This window comes from Dipodomys merriami, unplaced genomic scaffold (genome assembly GCF_024711535.1).
Source record: "Dipodomys merriami isolate MVZ:Mamm:240054 unplaced genomic scaffold, mDipMer1.0.p SCAF_395, whole genome shotgun sequence".
Classification (NCBI taxonomy): Eukaryota; Metazoa; Chordata; class Mammalia; order Rodentia; family Heteromyidae; genus Dipodomys; species Dipodomys merriami.
Window position 1 is genome coordinate 962,650 of NW_027205548.1, and position 16,849 is coordinate 979,498.

Here is a 16,849-nt window from a genome sequence, read left to right on the forward strand (position 1 = left end):
GTGCACCACCACATACAGCTCTCTTCATTGAACAAGTGGTCTCTCAAACTTTTCTGCTAGACTGGCCTCAAGCTAAGATTTTTCCAATCAGCTTCCCAACTAGTTAGGCATGTGTCACACCTCTGTGCCCTGTTTATAAGACGGTTTTATGTAAGTTAGAAGTAAGTTGAATTTTTTGGGGGGGACACTATTAGAGTTTTAACTTAACAGCCTTATACTTAAATGCTTACCACTTGAGCCATACTCCCAGCTCTCTTTACTTTTTATTTATATGATTTAGTTCATACATTTCTCTCTGATGAAGAAATTTTTATGCCCTTACTGCTATTACTAGCTTGCTTTTTAAAGGCAAAATAGATATGTTAAGATGTTCTTTTACTTCATAGTGGTAGACTACATGTGTTTGCTGTTAGTATGTTTAATAATTCAATTTTATTTATCCATAATAATCTTATGGATTTTTCACTTTTAGTCACCGAAGAACAAATTTCTGAAAAGTTGAAGACTATCATGAAAGAAAATGCAGAACTGTTACAAAAATTGTCAAATTATGAACAGAAGGTATAATTACTCTTTTAGTCTTTTCCCTCTAGTTCTAACTTGAATTATTTCCATATGTCTTACAGTTTGGTTATTGTATTTTTTCAAATTGTATTTTCTCTTTCCAGTATTTCCTGTAAGCCATTCTAACACTGTAAACAGTCAATAAATTTATAGAGCTCTGTTTTTTTCTATAAAGAGCCACCTACTTGGAAATAAGTTTTGGTAGCACCATAATTTTTCCTAATTCTAAATGTTTTATTTTATGTAGATCAAAGAATCAAAGAAGCATGTTCAAGAAACTAAGAAACAAAATATGATTCTTTCTGATGAAGCAATTAAATATAAGGTAAAAGTTTCTTGCCATTTGGGGATTTTTTTTTTTTTTTTTTTTGTCGGTCATGGGGGCTGAACTCTGGGCCTGGGCGTGCTGTCCCTCAGCTCTTCAGCTCAAGGCTAGCACCCTACCAACTGAGCCATAGTGCCACTTCTGGCTTTTTTTTTCTGCTTATGTGGTGCTGAGGAATTGAACCTGGGCCTTCATACATGTGAGGCAAGCACTCTACCACTGAGCCAACTTCCCAGCACTGGGGATATGTTTTAAAAGCAAAAATAAATGTTAGTAATTTTTACTGTAATTTCAATATTTTGGATTTTTTTTTTAAGGATAAAATCAAGACACTTGAACAAACCAATGAAATTCTGGATGACAGAGCCAAAAATCTCCGTGTTATGTTAGAAACAGAGAGAGAACAGAATATCAAGAATCAAGACTTGGTAAGTGGGCTGGGAAGGTGGCTCAGTGGTAGAGCGCTTGCCTTGCATGCATGAGGCCCTGGGTTCGATTCCTCAGCACCACATAAGCAAAAAGAAAAAAGCCGGAAGTGGCGCTGTGGCTCAAGTGGTAGAGTACTAGCCTTGAGCTGAAGAGCTGAGGGACAGCGCCCAGGCCCAGAGTTCAGGCCCCACGACCGGACCCAAAAAAAAAATTAAAAAAAAAAAAAAAAAAGACTTGGTAAGTGTTCTACTGCTAATGGTTACTGTAATAGGGCTTTTGAATTATTTTGGAGATTAAGTTGAATTTTTCCTATGCTGTTAATTTAAAGTAATATTAGGGTATGGAAGGTGAATCTACTGCTCACCTGGTAAAATTTTAAGTACTAATTCAATGTTACTTTTAATGAGCCTAGAAAGTGTTTTTACATTCAACCCTCTTTTATTTTCCAGTGGATCGATTCTGCCCTCTAAAGCATAGTGAACAGCTAAGAAACTACCACTTAGTTGTCATTGTATTTTATTTCGTTTTATTAAAAAGTATCTTTTTCCGGTAAACTTTTTAGTTTATAATTACATAAAAGTAGTTTTAAAGCCGGTGGCTCACACCTGTGTACTTTGCACAGCTAAGGAGTCAAGACTTACCTCCTTGAGGCAGTTAGTATCTTCATAAATGTTTTGGAATTCTTCTGTATGTGAGATTGTCTATTCTCCTCCTGTTCTACCAATTTTACCAATTTTAATTTAAGCAAGAGAAATGTAACACAACTTCAGGGTTTTCTTCTATCACTAGTGGAAAAAACTAAAAGTAAAATACAAACTAACTACTGATGTGAACTATTTCATTTGAAAGTGTTTTCATTTTCTTTTATGTTTTTGGTGTTCACCCACTACATTATCTCCTAACCAAGAAGGTTGTAGATACTATGAAATATTTATAATCTCACTTATTTTCCTTTAACCCCTGATTTTTTTTGTGTAGACTCAAACTGGATTTCTTTCTTTCTTTCTTTCTTTCTTTCTTTTTTTTTTTGTTGGTCATGGGGCTTGAATTCTGGGTCTGATAGCTGTCCCTCAGCTATTCAGCTCAAGGCGTGAGTACTCTACCACTTGAGCCACAGTGCCACTTCTGGTTTTCTGGTGGTTTAATTGGAGATACGAGTTTCATGACTTTGCCTGCCCAGGCTGGCTTTGAACCACAATCCTCTGAACTCAGCCTCCTGAATAGCTAGGATTATAGGCGTGAGCCACCGGCACTGGCTTGGATTTCTTTTATCTGGAATGCATGGGATGGCTCAAGATATGTTTGGTAATATTTCTTCATTTTAGCTTATATGTACATAATTTAACTGAAATTCAATGAGTTTTGTATTATATTTTCACCCGGCAGATACTGGAAAAAAAGAAATCTATCGAGAAGTTAAAAGATGTTATTTCAGTGAGTGCCTCAGAATTTTCAGAGGTAAAGCTGCCTATATTCCTGTACAATATCAATACTTTTTGTTTTGAAAAAGAGCACAGATTTCATGTGTGCCTAAATGTGCAAAAATGAAAACTGTGATGTTTGGGAAAATGTAACTTATTTTTCTTTGGAATTATCTTAGTAATTAGAGTGTTTTACATTAGGTTCAAATTGCCCTCAGTGAAGCTAAGCTCAGTGAAGAGAAAGTAAAGTCTGAATGTCATCGGGTTCAAGAAGAAAATGCTAGACTAAAGAAGAAGAAACAGCAGGTAAAGAAGAGTTCATGTCATGGATAGTATAAACTATAAAAACAGTTGTCATTACATCTCAGTGATCTTTACTCAGAATTGCTTTTAAGGAAAGATAGTATTCATGGAGGGACCTGTTCTTAGATTTTTTTTCTGTCTGTTTTGTGCTTTTCTGTTCTGTACAAGTTACTACAGCTCTCAGTGTTTAGTCTTTATGTTTTCAAACACCAGTCAGTATAACTTGAGTAATCTCTGAGGGCTTTTTAGAACAAAGACACTCTTGAGTAATTACTGCTTCTCTGGCTAAGGAGGTTATTTGACCTGGTGTCTGGATTTAGTACTCAGTAAGGGGCCAGTCATTCCTACTGGAAATAAAGTATTTGAATTAGAAACAGTTTTCTGAAGGATACAGTAAATGGGGCCAACCTGTTTGAGAACTCTTGACTTTTTTACTGACTCCCATAATGCAGGTCTTGGTCCCTCATTAGTGACCAAGAAGAGATTGTTTTCCTGTTCTTCTGTCTCATTTACATGATCCTGATGTCTCCCATGCAAAATATCTAACCCATAATAATTCATGTGTTTTTAATTTTCAGTTGCAGCAAGAAATTGAAGACTGGAGCAAATCACATGCTGAGCTCAGTGAGCAAATCAAATCATTTGAGAAGTCCCAGAAAGATTTAGAAGTAGCTCTTACTCATAAAGATGATAATATTAATGTAAGTTTATTCTCATTATGCATGCTTAGCATCACAGATTCTTCCAAAATATACCAAATTAAAATTCAGAAGCTCTTGCCCATTTGTGCTTCTTTTTTAGGCTTTGACTAATTGTATTACACAATTGAATCGGTTAGAGTGTGAATTTGAATCGGAGGATCAAAATAAAGGAGGAAATGAGTCAGATGAATTGGCTAATGGAGAGGTGGGAGGTAAGATCAGTCTCAGGAAGGTTAAACTCTTTTTATCCTCGTGTTTAAGTACACTGATTCTATGTGTCAGCTGGATGAATATCTTCTTAAGCTTTAAAGTTGTAGACACTATCACTGGACATATAGATATGGACATATAGATATGTCTGTCTTTATTTGGCAGAAGTGGCTGCTGAGTTGTAGTGTGGCAGTTAAGCATACAGAAGGTACTGACTGTATTTTCTCATCCCATTGAGAACTAGATACCTATGCCAGAACTGCATTAGTCATGTCTTTTACCTGTAAATATTGAACACTGTTGGAGAAACTTGTTTCTTCTCAGGTTTATGGAGCTATTGTATTAATACTCATGTGTCTATACTTCTATGCTTCTAAGGCCCACAACTCATTTCAAAGTCCTGGGGTTAGAATCATAATCTAATGCTATAAAAGCAAAGGTGTAGGGTGGCCAGAAACTAGAGAGTAGTGTGTGTACTTATGAGGAAAATAACTCCTGATGTTGTTTCTTGGGTTGATGAATGCTTTAAACCACACCTCGTAGAAGATTCAAGGGCAGAACAGAAAAGTGAATCTTAAGTAAAACACTTGCCCAGGTTGAGTTATGCCTGAGAGAGAAGAAAGGACTTTATTCTTACACAAGTCTTCTTGTTTAAGGTCAACATTTTTTATTGTACGAACAGAACTTTTTCTTCTAAGTTTGTAATTCTGTTAAAGTCAGTTTTGTTGGTTGGTTGTTTTTTTTCTCCAGTGTTTAAACATAATCGTTATTTAGTTTTAAGGAAATCAAGAAAATATCGAGTTGAAAAAGCAAGGGAAGAAAAAGCAGTTACTACCTATGTTTTTCAGGTGGCCGGAGTGAGAAGATAAAAAATCAAATTAAGCAGATGATGGATGTTTCTCGGGTAGGTCCTTTTTATAGAGTTGAATTAGTGTCTGAATTCTTACCATGCCTCACTTGTAAGAATACATCTGTCTTCTGCAATTTTTAGACACAAACTGCAATATCAGTAGCTGAAGAGGATCTAAAACTTTTACAACTTAAACTAAGAGCCTCGATGTCCACTATATATACCCTGGAAGGTAGGTTCTTCTTGAGAAGAAATTCCCACATGCTGGAGAGATTTAAAATTTTACTGGGAAGATATAGACTAGGTTCTTCCTTTCATGCTTCTCAACCCACCCAGCACTTAGCTCAACCAAGTTCTCCAGTCCTCTGCACACATATAAAGGTAACTGTTTTATCCTTTATAGAACAAATAAAGAAATTGGAAGATGATCGCAGTGCACTGCAGTTCACTAAAGTTGGACTGGAAGATGAGTGCAAAACTCTGAGGCAGAAAGTTGAGATTCTTAATGAACTCTACCAGCAGAAGGAAATGGCTCTGCAAAAGTAAGGTTTCACTTCATGTTGTTTACGTTTACATTATTGTTCACATTATCACTACCACTCAGTGGATTAGTTATTTTTGAATAGGCTCTCCAACTTGGGTCTGGTCTTGAACCATAATCCTGATTTTCTCCTCGAGTAGTTATGAATATAGGTGTGAGCCATACTTTATTAAGATTTTTTTACGCTCCCACCTCCATTTGTGATAGATATTGGTCTTCCTTTGTGACTTGTTTCCCATAGCTTCTTTCTGCTCTAATCAGCAGTCAGATAATGTTTCTGTAATTTATATGAAGGGAAGTAGTTGTAGCTACTAAGAGCTGGTTTATTCAACTTCTCTCTTGGAAAATCCATTCTGTTTCTTTGCTATCTTTCCTCAGCCACATGGGTTTAGACCCATACCATAATTTCTGCCAGTCATCTAATTAATCACCTGTCTCTAGTATCCCTTTCTTAAGAAATATCTCAAACTTTAATTTTCTTTACAGTTGATTGAGTGAATTTTCTAAAGTCAACAAAGGATTTGTTGTTTGATGGCCTATTCTGTGTTCATTTTTTTTTTTTAATCGGTCGTGGGGCTTGAACCCTGGGCCTGAGCACTGTCCCTCAGCTCTTCAGCTCAAGGTGAGTGCTCTACCACGGGCAGTGCCACTTCTGGTTCTCTGGTGGTTTATTGGAGATAAGAGTTTCACAGACTTTCCTGCCCAGGGTGGCTTTGATCTACGATCTTCAGATCTCAGCCTCCTGAGTGGCTAGGATTACAGGCGTGAGCCACCGGTGCCCGGCTCTGTGTTCATTTTTGACTCTCTGTGTATGTGTGTGTGGGAGTGATGGTAATGAGATCAAGATTACTTAGACTCAGCCTCCCAAGTGGTAGGATGACTATGTGCACCACTGTACTTGGCTTGCTTTCTTTTGGATTGTGGGAATATTTTTAGTTACTCTGCTGATTAAGCTTGGTGAAGCCATAGATTGTTTGGCTCATCTTTTTAAAGCTCACAACATACATCCTGTACTTATTAAAATGTACCTCCCCTTAACAACCTCAATGCCACTGGTCCAGAAGGCTATTTTTAGCCTCTTTATCTCTGCATTGTTGTCTTCAATATGTAGATGAATGTAGAGAAAAAGTGGCTTAAAATGTCAGCCTTGCCTGGTGTCAGTCAGGAGGCTGAGATCTGAGGATCGTGGTTCAAAGCCAGCCCAGGTAGGAAAGTCCATGTAACTCTTTATCTCCAATTAACCACCAGAAAACCGGAAGTGGCACTGTGGCTCAAGTGGTAGAGTACTCACTCTGAGCTGAAGAGCTGAGGGGCAGCACTCAGCCCCTAAAATGACAAAAAAAATAAAAATAAAAATGTCAGCCTTACATGTGATTCTGAGATTCTTTTTTCTACTCTTCTTGAACATAAACCCATGTCTTCACTGCCTTATTAGCTCTATGCCTTCAAGGACATTCTTCTATTTTTTTCCAGATGTTCTGATTGTTCATAGTATTTTGACTTATCATCATCCATTATTGGAAACAAAACTCTCTTGGGAGTTTGAGACAGGGTCTTGCTGTATATTTGGTGCTGGGATTACATGACTGTACCACCATGCCACATTTGGTCTTTTTATAAGCCTTAGTTTTTTTCATTCTTTTTTGAAAACATGTTTTATTCTTATTATAAAGGTGATGTACAGAGCAGTTACAGTTAAATAAGTCAATGAGTACATTTCTGTTTGGACATTGTCTTCTCACATTCTTTCTTAAACCAGAGTCAGGGAGAGATTATTTTGTTTTTGCATGTATCTCTTATCCATAAAATTGAACTCTCAGTGCAAGAATAATGCTTTATCTATACTTTTATCTTTAGCATCTTACAAGTTAACTAGTATGTTATAGTCACACATAAAGTATTAGCCGAAGTTTTGAATGAGAAGCTATAAAAGATTGAATAATTTCTCCATTGTGTTAGTAATTCTTTCTCTCTTAACTTTTAAAATTCTGCTTCTGACTCGTACAGAATTAAATTTCAAATTATGTATCTTTTGAATCGGAATTGTGTGTAAGGTAATACAAATATAAACAGAAAGTAGATTTTGTTTTGTTTTGAAACACAGCCTCACTGGGTATCATAGGCTGCTCTAAAACTCATGACCAACTACCTCAGCCTCCCTAGTGTCAGGATTCAGAAAAGAGCATTTAAAATACATCAAATACTGCTGTCTTTACAGTCTATAAAGATTAGTAAGATAGTAGTTCACACTTGACCTTCGTGATTGGGGCTGACTAGTTTTCTGAGTGATAGATATTTCCAAGTGCTCAGATATGCCTTTTCTTAATCATAGTCTCATTGAAATAGTGTGCAAATGTTTTGTGGTTATTTTCATATTTAGAAGACATATCCGGAAAGGATTTCTTTGACTGACAATATGTTTAAAATGTACTAGTCTTGGATTGAGCAATAGTTTTTCAGTGACAAAATAAGAAAAGTATTTAGTGCCCTTCCCATGGCAGAATAAGAGAAGTAAATATTTCCTCTCTTCTCCTAGTAAAGTTCATTTGAATTATGTTGGTCAGTCCTGGCTTTCCACATTGAAATAAAGGGACTTTTCATCATCCCAAGGATGAGACTCACTTATGGAGCACAGTGGTGTTTTATTTTTTTAGATATGTTTTGTTTACTAGTGGCTAGAGAATTATGTAGAGAGGTGATTTGTCAGAAAGCCAGAGTCCAAGTTCCGACAGAGCAGGTTTGAATTATTTCCTATGATTTTATGTTTGCACTTTTGAGGATGGGAAGTGACATTTGGACAGAGCATTCAGAGCGACTTCTGTAAGGAAAGACAACTTTCACTTGACAACTGGTTTTATTTTAGGAAACTGAGTCAAGAAGAGTATGAGCGGCAAGAAAGAGAGCAGCGGTTATCAGCTGCAGATGAGAAGGTGGTTTTGGCTGCAGAGGAAGTCAAAACTTACAAGTGAGTTCAGCTTTTAAAGAGGGGCCAGTGGCTTGGGATAACTTGTGTTCACTTCATTTTAAATTACCTTTACTTTATGTAGAAGAATATAGCATAGAAGAATAAATCAATGGTAAATATACTCCGTTTATACAGGAAAAAAATACATTTTAATTGACTGAGAAAAAGTTAACTGGAATTTACTTCGACCCAATATTGGAAATACTGTAGAAACTTAGTTCATATTAACAGTTTGGAGGTTTTTGTCTACTGAGGTAATTAAAAATAATTTTTTGTTATTGTAAGTTGATGTACAGAGTTAAGGTAGTATTTTAAGAAAGCAATTTAATGTGCAATATGTGAAAAAAAAAACTATTCAAGTACTTGTGCCATTTAATAGATCCAGTAATCACAGCTTTGTGAAATTGCCTTTGGATATAGTAAAGGGAAAAATAAGGCTGTGTGGAAGAAGATATTCCTAGCAGAGTATTTGACAATATACTGAGGAACAGTTACAAAAATTGTAATTTATCAACTCAATTCTGCTTTAAGTGATAAACAAGGAAACTATGATTAGTTTTGATCATGTTATACTTTTATTGTAACTATATGAACTACATGTCTGTTGAAATCTTTAAAAGTGCAATTGTTAAGAGTAAATGAAAAATTTGCAGATTGTTTCAAATTTTATTCAGTTGTGTTTTAACTGATAAAACCATGTATATTAGGCGGAGAATTGAAGAAATGGAGGAAGAATTACAAAAAACTGAGCGCTCATTTAAGAACCAGGTAAAAATTTCACTGTACTGTAGTTTTAGAATTCTTTGATATCTAATACAGGAAATTACAAGGGCTATAATGAATTGGTGTGTGTGTGTGTGTGTGTGTGTGTGTGTGTGTGTGTGTGTGTGTGTGTGTGTGTGTGTGTGTGTGTGTGTGTGTGTGTGTGTATGTGTGTGTGTGTGTGTGTGTGTGTGTGTGTATGTGTGTATGTGTGTGTGTGTGGTGTGTGTGTTGGTACTGGGACTTGGATTCAGGACCTGGATGCTGTCTCTGAGTTTAATTGCTCAAGGCTAGTGCTTTACCACTTGAAACAGGGCTCCATTTCTGGCTAGTTGCTGGTTGCAGATGAGAGTCTCGTGGACTTTCTTGCCTGGGTTGGCTTTGAACTGTTATCCTCAGATCTTAGTTTCCCGAGTAGCTAGGATTTCAGGCATGAGCTATCAGTGCCTGACTCTAAATACATTTTTTTTTTTTTGGGTCCAGTTGTGGGGCCTGAACTCTGGGCCTGAGCGCTGTCCCTCAGCTCTTCAGCTCAAGGCTAGCGCTCTACCACTTGAGCCACAGCGCCACTTCTGGCTTTTTTCTTTTTGCTTATGTGGTGCTGAGGAATCGAACCCAGGGCCTTGAGCATGCAAGGCAAGCGCTCTACCACTGAGCCACCTTCCCAGCCCCTCTAAATACATTTTTGATGTGAGTTTTTTTTTTTTTTTCCAGATTGCTACTCATGAAAAAAAAGCTCATGATAACTGGGTAAGTATTTATTTTCTTCTTCTTCTTTGTTTTCTGCCTTGCTTATCACATCTGAATTTGAATACTTTCCCTTCAACAGCTCAAAGCCCGTGCTGCAGAAAGGGCTATGGCTGAAGAGAAAAGGGAAGCTGCTAACCTGCGACACAAGTACGTGATTTTGATATCTACATTTCTAGTGCTTTTCCAATGCTGTACAGCTGTGCTGTGATAAACATTGATATTGTATATTTAAATCCATTTTTTCAAATATTCAAGATTACTGGAAATGTCTCAAAAGATGGCAATGCGACAAGATGAACCTGTGATTGTAAAACCAATGCCAGGAAGACCAAATACACAGAACCCTCCACGAAGAGGTAGGGGAACTTTGCCAAGTGCTGCAATCTGTTTTTGTTATGTCTGTAAATTACTATTTATTTCTATGCCTAGAAATAATCCAAAGAAGTTATTAAGTGAAATAAAAGAAAGACGGTCTAAAAGTAGTAACCAAGCATTTTTTCAGGTCCACTGAGCCAGAATGGTTCTTTTGGCCCATCGCCTGTGAGTGGGGGAGAGTGTTCCCCTCCCCTCACTGCAGAGCCACCAGGGAGACCGCTCTCTGCCACTCTCAGTCGAAGAGATGTGCCTAGAAGTGAATTTGGTGAGCATTCTCATAGTACTTGGCAATAAACTGTTTCAAGGGTTTTCTTTCTTTTTAGCATTTTATAACTTGGGTCAATTAGGACATAGAAGAAAATGTTTTAATTTATCTTAATGAATAGATAGTTTATTGCAAGATCTACTGTACAACAGAAACTATGCATATTCCGAGAGGCCTCTTGTTTTTTAAGTTATGTACTGGGAAGTATATTTATTTTTAAATCTCTATGGGGCTGCTCAATGAATATTGTAAAAAATAGCCTTAAAACCTTATAGTTTATGTAGCCTATATACTTTTGTTACTCATTACTGCAATTGAAATGCTTAACAGCTCTTAGAGCCAGAGTACATATTTTCTGCAAAAAAAAAAAAAAAAGTGCTAGCCTGAAATATAGGACAGTACTTTTTCTTCTTCAGTACTGGGGTATGAACTCAGGGCCTTGTGCCTGCTAGGCAGGTACTCTATTACTTGAGCTACATCCTTATCCCTTTTTTGCTTTCATTCTTTTTTAAATAGGGTCTTCCTTTCCCTCTGGACTGCCCTTAACATCCTATAGATGCTTACTGCACAGCTGGGATGACCGGTGCATGCCACTGTACCCAGCTTTTTATTGGTTGAGATAAGAGTGGCATACCTTCTTCTCTAAGCTGATCTGGAACTGTGTGAACCTCCCAGAATCAGTCTCTTGAGCAGCTAGGGTTACAGTTGTAAGCACCCACGTCCAGATGGTACTCTGAAATATAGGACTAGTATTATTAATATGCAGTGTTTATTATCTTTCAATCCATGGCAGTTCTTGTTTTCTTTTGAGTCTGTACAGACAACAAATTGTTACTCATCTGTATTGAGGGATACCTTCCTCCTTTTTAGAAACAGTCTTTCTGTGTAGCCCAAGTTGGTCTTGAACTTGTGATCCTGCTTCAATCTCCTCTGAGTGCTGGGGTAATAAGCATGTACCACCATATCCAGCAGGAGATCTATTTTTAATGTTGCCTTTTCTAGTTAAGAATTGAGCTGTGTTGTGTCCAGTTAGTTCTTAAAAACATACATGCCAGGCCTCTATATTTCTTTCTCAAGGAACAGTGGATGGGCCTTTACCTCGTCCTCGATGGTCATCTGAGGCATCTGGGAAACCCTCAGCCTCTGGTAAGGGACCTAAGTAATTTCATGGGCACAAAATGTATTCTCATAGTATATAGATCAGAGAGAGTCTGAGTCAGTTTTCTGGCCTCCCATAGACCCAGGATCTGGTCCTGCTCCCATTATGAACAGCAGCTCCAGAAGCTCCTCTCCGGCCAAGACGATAGATGAAGGCAAGGTAAGCTCTATGCTCCTGCTAAATTACCACAGTGCCTGAACACATAGGTTTTCCTACTAGATTATAACAGTGACAGAACATGTAGGTTTTCTTATAGCATTTTTTCTTTACCTCATCTCCAGTTTGTATGTTCGGTTTGTACTATCCTCTTTTGTTTTTTAAAAAAGCAAACTGCCCCCCAAGAGCTTGAAGGCCCCTCAGTTCCCAGCCTGGTCTCTTTGGCTGAGCATCCAGTCACAGTGAGTACTTAGAAGCAGAGGATTGGAGCTGGGAAGGTGGCTCAGTGGTAGAGTGCTTGCCTTGCATGCATGAGGCCCTGGGTTCAATTCCTCAATACCCCATATGCAGCAAAAGCCGGAAGTGGCACTGTGGCTTAAGTGGTAGAGCGCTAGCCTTGAGCTGAAGAGCTGAGGGACAGCGCCCAGGCCCAGAGTTCAGACCCCACAACCGACAAAAAAGAAAAAAAGAAGCTGAGGATTGAACTGGGTTTTTATTTGGTGTATTTCTGGAAAGGATACAAGAAGCATGAGATTAATCTCCATTTCTTTAACTTGCATGGCAGTGTTGATATTACGCTTCCCCTTAATTTGGGCGGGTTGAACTGGTTGGTTGTTGCTTTCTTCTCTTGTTTTGGTTAGATGATTAACCAGTTTAGAGCATCTACTTGTAATTCACTATAGAATGTGAAAAGTCCACTCCAACTTAATATTGTGTGCTTTGTGTTGCATGCTGAGGTAAAATGAATTGATTATAAATTATATAATTCACCATTACTTTGTGTTTGGAAGTATGCTACTTAAAAATTTCTTCATTTGAATGTTAGGCAAGGCTTGAAAAGTTAGATTGTTAACAAAATGTCTGCTCAAAGTGAATATTGTATACAATTGTATTCTCTTGAAACTTGTGTAGCTATTGTAGCTGCTAAGTCTTTGGATCATACTTCTCAGTGCTACTCAGTGTTGAAATCAAGATGCTTACTAGTTTCCAACCCAGTTTCCCATGGAAAAGATTAGTGTCCCATACAATTTACTAGTGAGTGAAGGTAAATATTTGCCTTGCTAATTCATGTGTATAACATTGTGTTGGGAAATACTTCCAAGTTCCAACTCCTGGGACATGTATGTCTTAAGAGAGCTTTTTATCCAAGTGTAGTTTGTATAAGACCCAAGATGCTTCTGTACTAAAAGGCTTTATAATAAGAGAGTAGCAACCACTTTACTAGATGCAGAAGTAGGAGGAGCATATGCTTTGAGTCAAACCTAGCATTGAGTTTCAACTCAGCCTTTTATGTGCTGTGTGAACTTGTTAAGGTCTTGCCTCTGTCCCTCATATTTAAAATAAGATCATCATGCTTCGATTTCATCATGTGAGCATTTAACTAATATCTGAAAGGCCTATTGAAGGTACTCTTGAGTACTGATGGTCATAATATATAAAGAAGGGATTTTCGTTCTCTTTTATTTTTTGCTTTCTTAACATAGAAAGAAATGAGCTATTGTGTTGATGAGAGGGACATGAAGAAACTCCTTTGGAAATCTTAGTGTGTAGGGCATAGCTTTTCTTAGAAATCACCTCTTAATGAGCTGAGTTTCTTATTTTCCCTTTTCCTGTACAGACAGTAGTAGTACACGTTCAATGAGCCTGCTTACTTGGGTGGCATCCTTCTAACCTCTCTGAACTGACAGTGGGAACTTGGTGCTGGGAAAGGGGGTGAAGTTTTGTTGCAGTTTTTGCTCTTTGGACAGGTTGCTGGTATCTGCTTCAACTGTGTTTTTGCTTTTCAGGTGTTGGTGCTCTGACATGTCAAAGAATTTCAAAATAGGAATGGTCTCTTGCAGGTTAATATGGCTACAAAAGGGCCCCCTCCTTTCCCGGGGGTTCCTCTGATGAGTTCTCCCATGGGAGGTCCTCTACCACCACCCATTCGATATGGACCACCTCCTCAGCTCTGTGGGCCTTTTGGGCCTCGGCCACTCCCTCCACCGTTTGGTATGATGATCTGAACAGTATTAATTTACTGTAAAGTATATTCACCTTTTCTTTTTATTCCTTGCTAAAACAGTTGCTATTGTAGGGCTTTGCAATACAAGAATAAAGCTGACTGAGTACATTTTATCTTTCCCCCAAGTTTCTTAGGATACATAGAGCATTACATAATCTTCCTATACTGAGCTGTGCAATAGTTATCTTTTGCAGACAAAACAAAGGGGTTTATATAGAAAGCAAGAAATGTTACTTCTATAGATTTTTAATACTAATGGCTATGGATTGCAATGGATGGGAGCTGAATGACATGTGCCATAACTTAAGATGACTTTTAATTCCAGATATGTACATCCTTTAGCATAAAGATAGAAGCACAAGCAATAAGGTTAAAGTTGCTCACCTCACCTTGAGAGTACATAGCAGTGAGCTTTTAAAAAGGACAATGTAACAGGGGCCTAATGAAGGCTGCATTTATTTAGGTATAACTAGAAGGCCTTTTCCTGCAGTGTAGGTACCTTTTGTTAGCAGATGTTAGGAGTATGCTGAGGAGATACTTACTATGTAAATTTACTTTTTGTGGGGGTTGGTCCTGGGGCTTGAACTCTGGGCCTGGGCGTTGTCCCTCAGCTCTTCTGCTCATGGCGAGTGCTCTACCACTTGAGCCACAGCAGCCCTTCTGGTTTTCTAGTGGTTTATTGGAGATAAAGAGTCTCACAGACTTTCCTGCCCGGGATAGCTTTGAACCATGATCCTTAGATCTCAGTCTCCTGAGTAGCTAGGATTGCAGGTGTAAGCCACCGGTGCCTGGCTACATAAATCATTTTTATTGATAATAGTAGTAAACATTCAGATTTCCTTTATCAAAATTCATTTTTTGGAATAAACTCTTAATTCATCATCCATCATGAACAAATAGAACTGTTATTTGAGATGTAAAGCAAACAAGCTTTAGAATTGAATCATGTTAAGTCCCATGTGTTGATTAGTGGCTGCTGGCCATATGCTGGAAGTAAGACTTGCTGAGCTTCAGAATTTGCCTCAGCTAGTGAGCATGCCCACCACTTGACTTTCTGGAGTCGGGAGACCATAGAGAATATATTAATATACTTTTAGTAATTTTAGTTTTAGTATGTTCCCTGATATTTAAAAATGGCTTATGTAATTTTGTTCTGCAGTTCCTGGTATCCGTCCACCACTAGGCTTAAGAGAATATGCACCTGCCGGCATCACACCTGGGACACGGGACCTGCCTCGTGACCCTCGGGAATTTTTACCAGGACATGCACCATTTAGACCATTAGGCTCACTTGGTCCAAGGGAGTACTTTATCCCTAGTGCCCGATTACCACCCCCAACCTATGGTCCCCAGGATTACCCACCACCACCTACTGCAAGAGACTCACTGCCTTCGGGTTCCGGAGATGAGACACCATCTGCCTCTCAGGGCAGTGGCCAGGACTGCTCTCAGGCTTTAAAACAGAGCCCGTAACTATGACCTCTGACACTTCAATCAGAGAGAGAGTGGACTGTATACTATTCACTATGATAAAGGATTTCATTGGCTTTAAAATCAAAGTTTATTTTAAAAGGTTTTTAAAACTAAGCTGCCTTGGCAGTGTGCATTTTTGAGCCAAACAATTAAAAACTATTTTCCTCTCTAAAGAAAATCACCTCTTATGCTAGAGTGTCTTTCCAACTTTGAAATGTGCAATAAAGAATACCTGTGTTTAGTTAATGTAGCATATGTAATTGCTAAATGATTTACAATGTCAAAAATATGAACATTTCCTGTGGAAATGCTTTAAGAACATGTGTTTCCATTATCCTATTTTTAGTGTGTACCAGTTGAATACAGAGCAATGGTGTTTACAGCTTGATCTTATTTTTCCTCCAATATCTGGTCGTAGACTGTTACGCTGAAAATGTTTACTGAAAGATCATAAACTTTATCCTCCTTGTTGCTGAAGTTCTTTGTAGTAATAGTTCATAAAAAATTGTTTATTAATATTTCCCCAGTGTCTGTTCATTCACTGGATTGTCATGAGATGTGTGCCATTTGGGAAACATGTAAGGCAGGCGCTCAGAACTGAAGACCGGTGACTTGGCAACAGCTCAGTGTTGCTCGCTGCTGTGGAGGTTCAACCTCAAAATCACTTGTGAACACTGTAAGGAATTTCTTCCTTCAATTCACAGAAATCAGTCACTCTACTGGCCTGGCATTCATATGGTTTCTTGTGATTCTCACTGCTTATTTAAGGATGGTTTTATGAGGATGAATTCATAGTAGCAAGAATTATTTGACCAGATGTCTTAATTGCTTTTAACTTTATTGCAATGAAGGGTACTTAGCAGCAACATGAAAATGACGTGTTATGACCCCACAGTAAGGAAATTCCTTTTAAAAATGTTAACAGTCTATTCTTTTTCCACTACCTTGCCACTCCTTTTCAAGGAATATTAAAATGTGTCAACAATCATAGACTAAATTCTATTCTAGTTTTGTACCCATTACTATATTGCTTTTAAAACAAGGTTTCTAAAAACTATCTCTTGGGCTGGAAGCCTGGCTGAAGTGGTAAGAATGGGAGGCCCTGAGTTCAAACTCAGTTACCACTAAGTAATGATAAAAAAAAAAAAAAAAAAAAAAAAAAAAACTAGCTCTTCGGATGTCTTAATTACAGTAACTTCAGCAGCATACTTTAAAAGGTTTAAGATTTAGATTAGGGGCTGAGAAGGTATCTCGGTGGTAGAGTGCTTGCCTTGCATGCATCAGGCCCTAGGTTCGATTCCTCAGCACCACATAAGTAGAAAAAAAAAAAAGGCTGGAAGTAGCATTGTGACTCAAGTGGTAGAGCGCTAGCCTTAAGCTGAAGTGCTGAGGGACAGCGCCCAGGCCAAGTTCAGGCCCCACAACCGACCAAAAAAAAAAAAGTTTAGATTAAATTAAAACTTTCACAATGCTAGACAATGTTAATTCCATTTTTTGAAGTCCTATAAGGTAATATTATTGAAAACTAATCCACTAAGAATGCTATGCAAAAAGGAAAGAAAAGCTTCAATATGAAACAGTAATTCAGAAAACAA

The 16,849-nt window shown here is 37.9% G+C and overlaps 1 protein-coding gene across 5 annotated transcripts in view; it reads left to right on the plus strand.

The window, feature by feature from the left end:
- Nucleotides 1-16,251, plus strand: part of LOC138805475 (transport and Golgi organization protein 1 homolog) — a 49,473-nt gene extending 33,222 nt beyond the window's left edge. For 2 of the 5 annotated variants that reach the window (XM_069990266.1, XM_069990270.1), the window contains 21 exons: nt 473-561; nt 812-889; nt 1,207-1,317; nt 2,705-2,776; nt 2,941-3,045; nt 3,621-3,743; nt 3,844-3,955; nt 4,802-4,857; nt 4,945-5,035; nt 5,207-5,345; nt 8,208-8,309; nt 9,017-9,077; nt 9,786-9,821; nt 9,901-9,968; nt 10,077-10,177; nt 10,324-10,461; nt 11,539-11,607; nt 11,700-11,779; nt 11,947-12,018; nt 13,618-13,768; nt 14,941-16,251. In XM_069990266.1, the coding sequence (XP_069846367.1) occupies nt 473-561; nt 812-889; nt 1,207-1,317; nt 2,705-2,776; nt 2,941-3,045; nt 3,621-3,743; nt 3,844-3,955; nt 4,802-4,857; nt 4,945-5,035; nt 5,207-5,345; nt 8,208-8,309; nt 9,017-9,077; nt 9,786-9,821; nt 9,901-9,968; nt 10,077-10,177; nt 10,324-10,461; nt 11,539-11,607; nt 11,700-11,779; nt 11,947-12,018; nt 13,618-13,768; nt 14,941-15,254 (2,168 nt within the window). In that variant the 3' untranslated portion in view covers nt 15,255-16,251. Of the gene's footprint in view, nt 1-472; nt 562-811; nt 890-1,206; nt 1,318-2,704; nt 2,777-2,940; nt 3,046-3,620; nt 3,744-3,843; nt 3,956-4,801; nt 4,858-4,944; nt 5,036-5,206; nt 5,346-8,207; nt 8,310-9,016; nt 9,078-9,785; nt 9,822-9,900; nt 9,969-10,076; nt 10,178-10,323; nt 10,462-11,538; nt 11,608-11,699; nt 11,780-11,946; nt 12,019-13,563; nt 13,769-14,940 lie in introns of those variants that run through there. The other 3 variants (XM_069990267.1, XM_069990268.1, XM_069990269.1) reach the window with 3 other exon arrangements.
- The last annotated feature ends 598 nt before the right edge of the window (nt 16,252-16,849 follow it).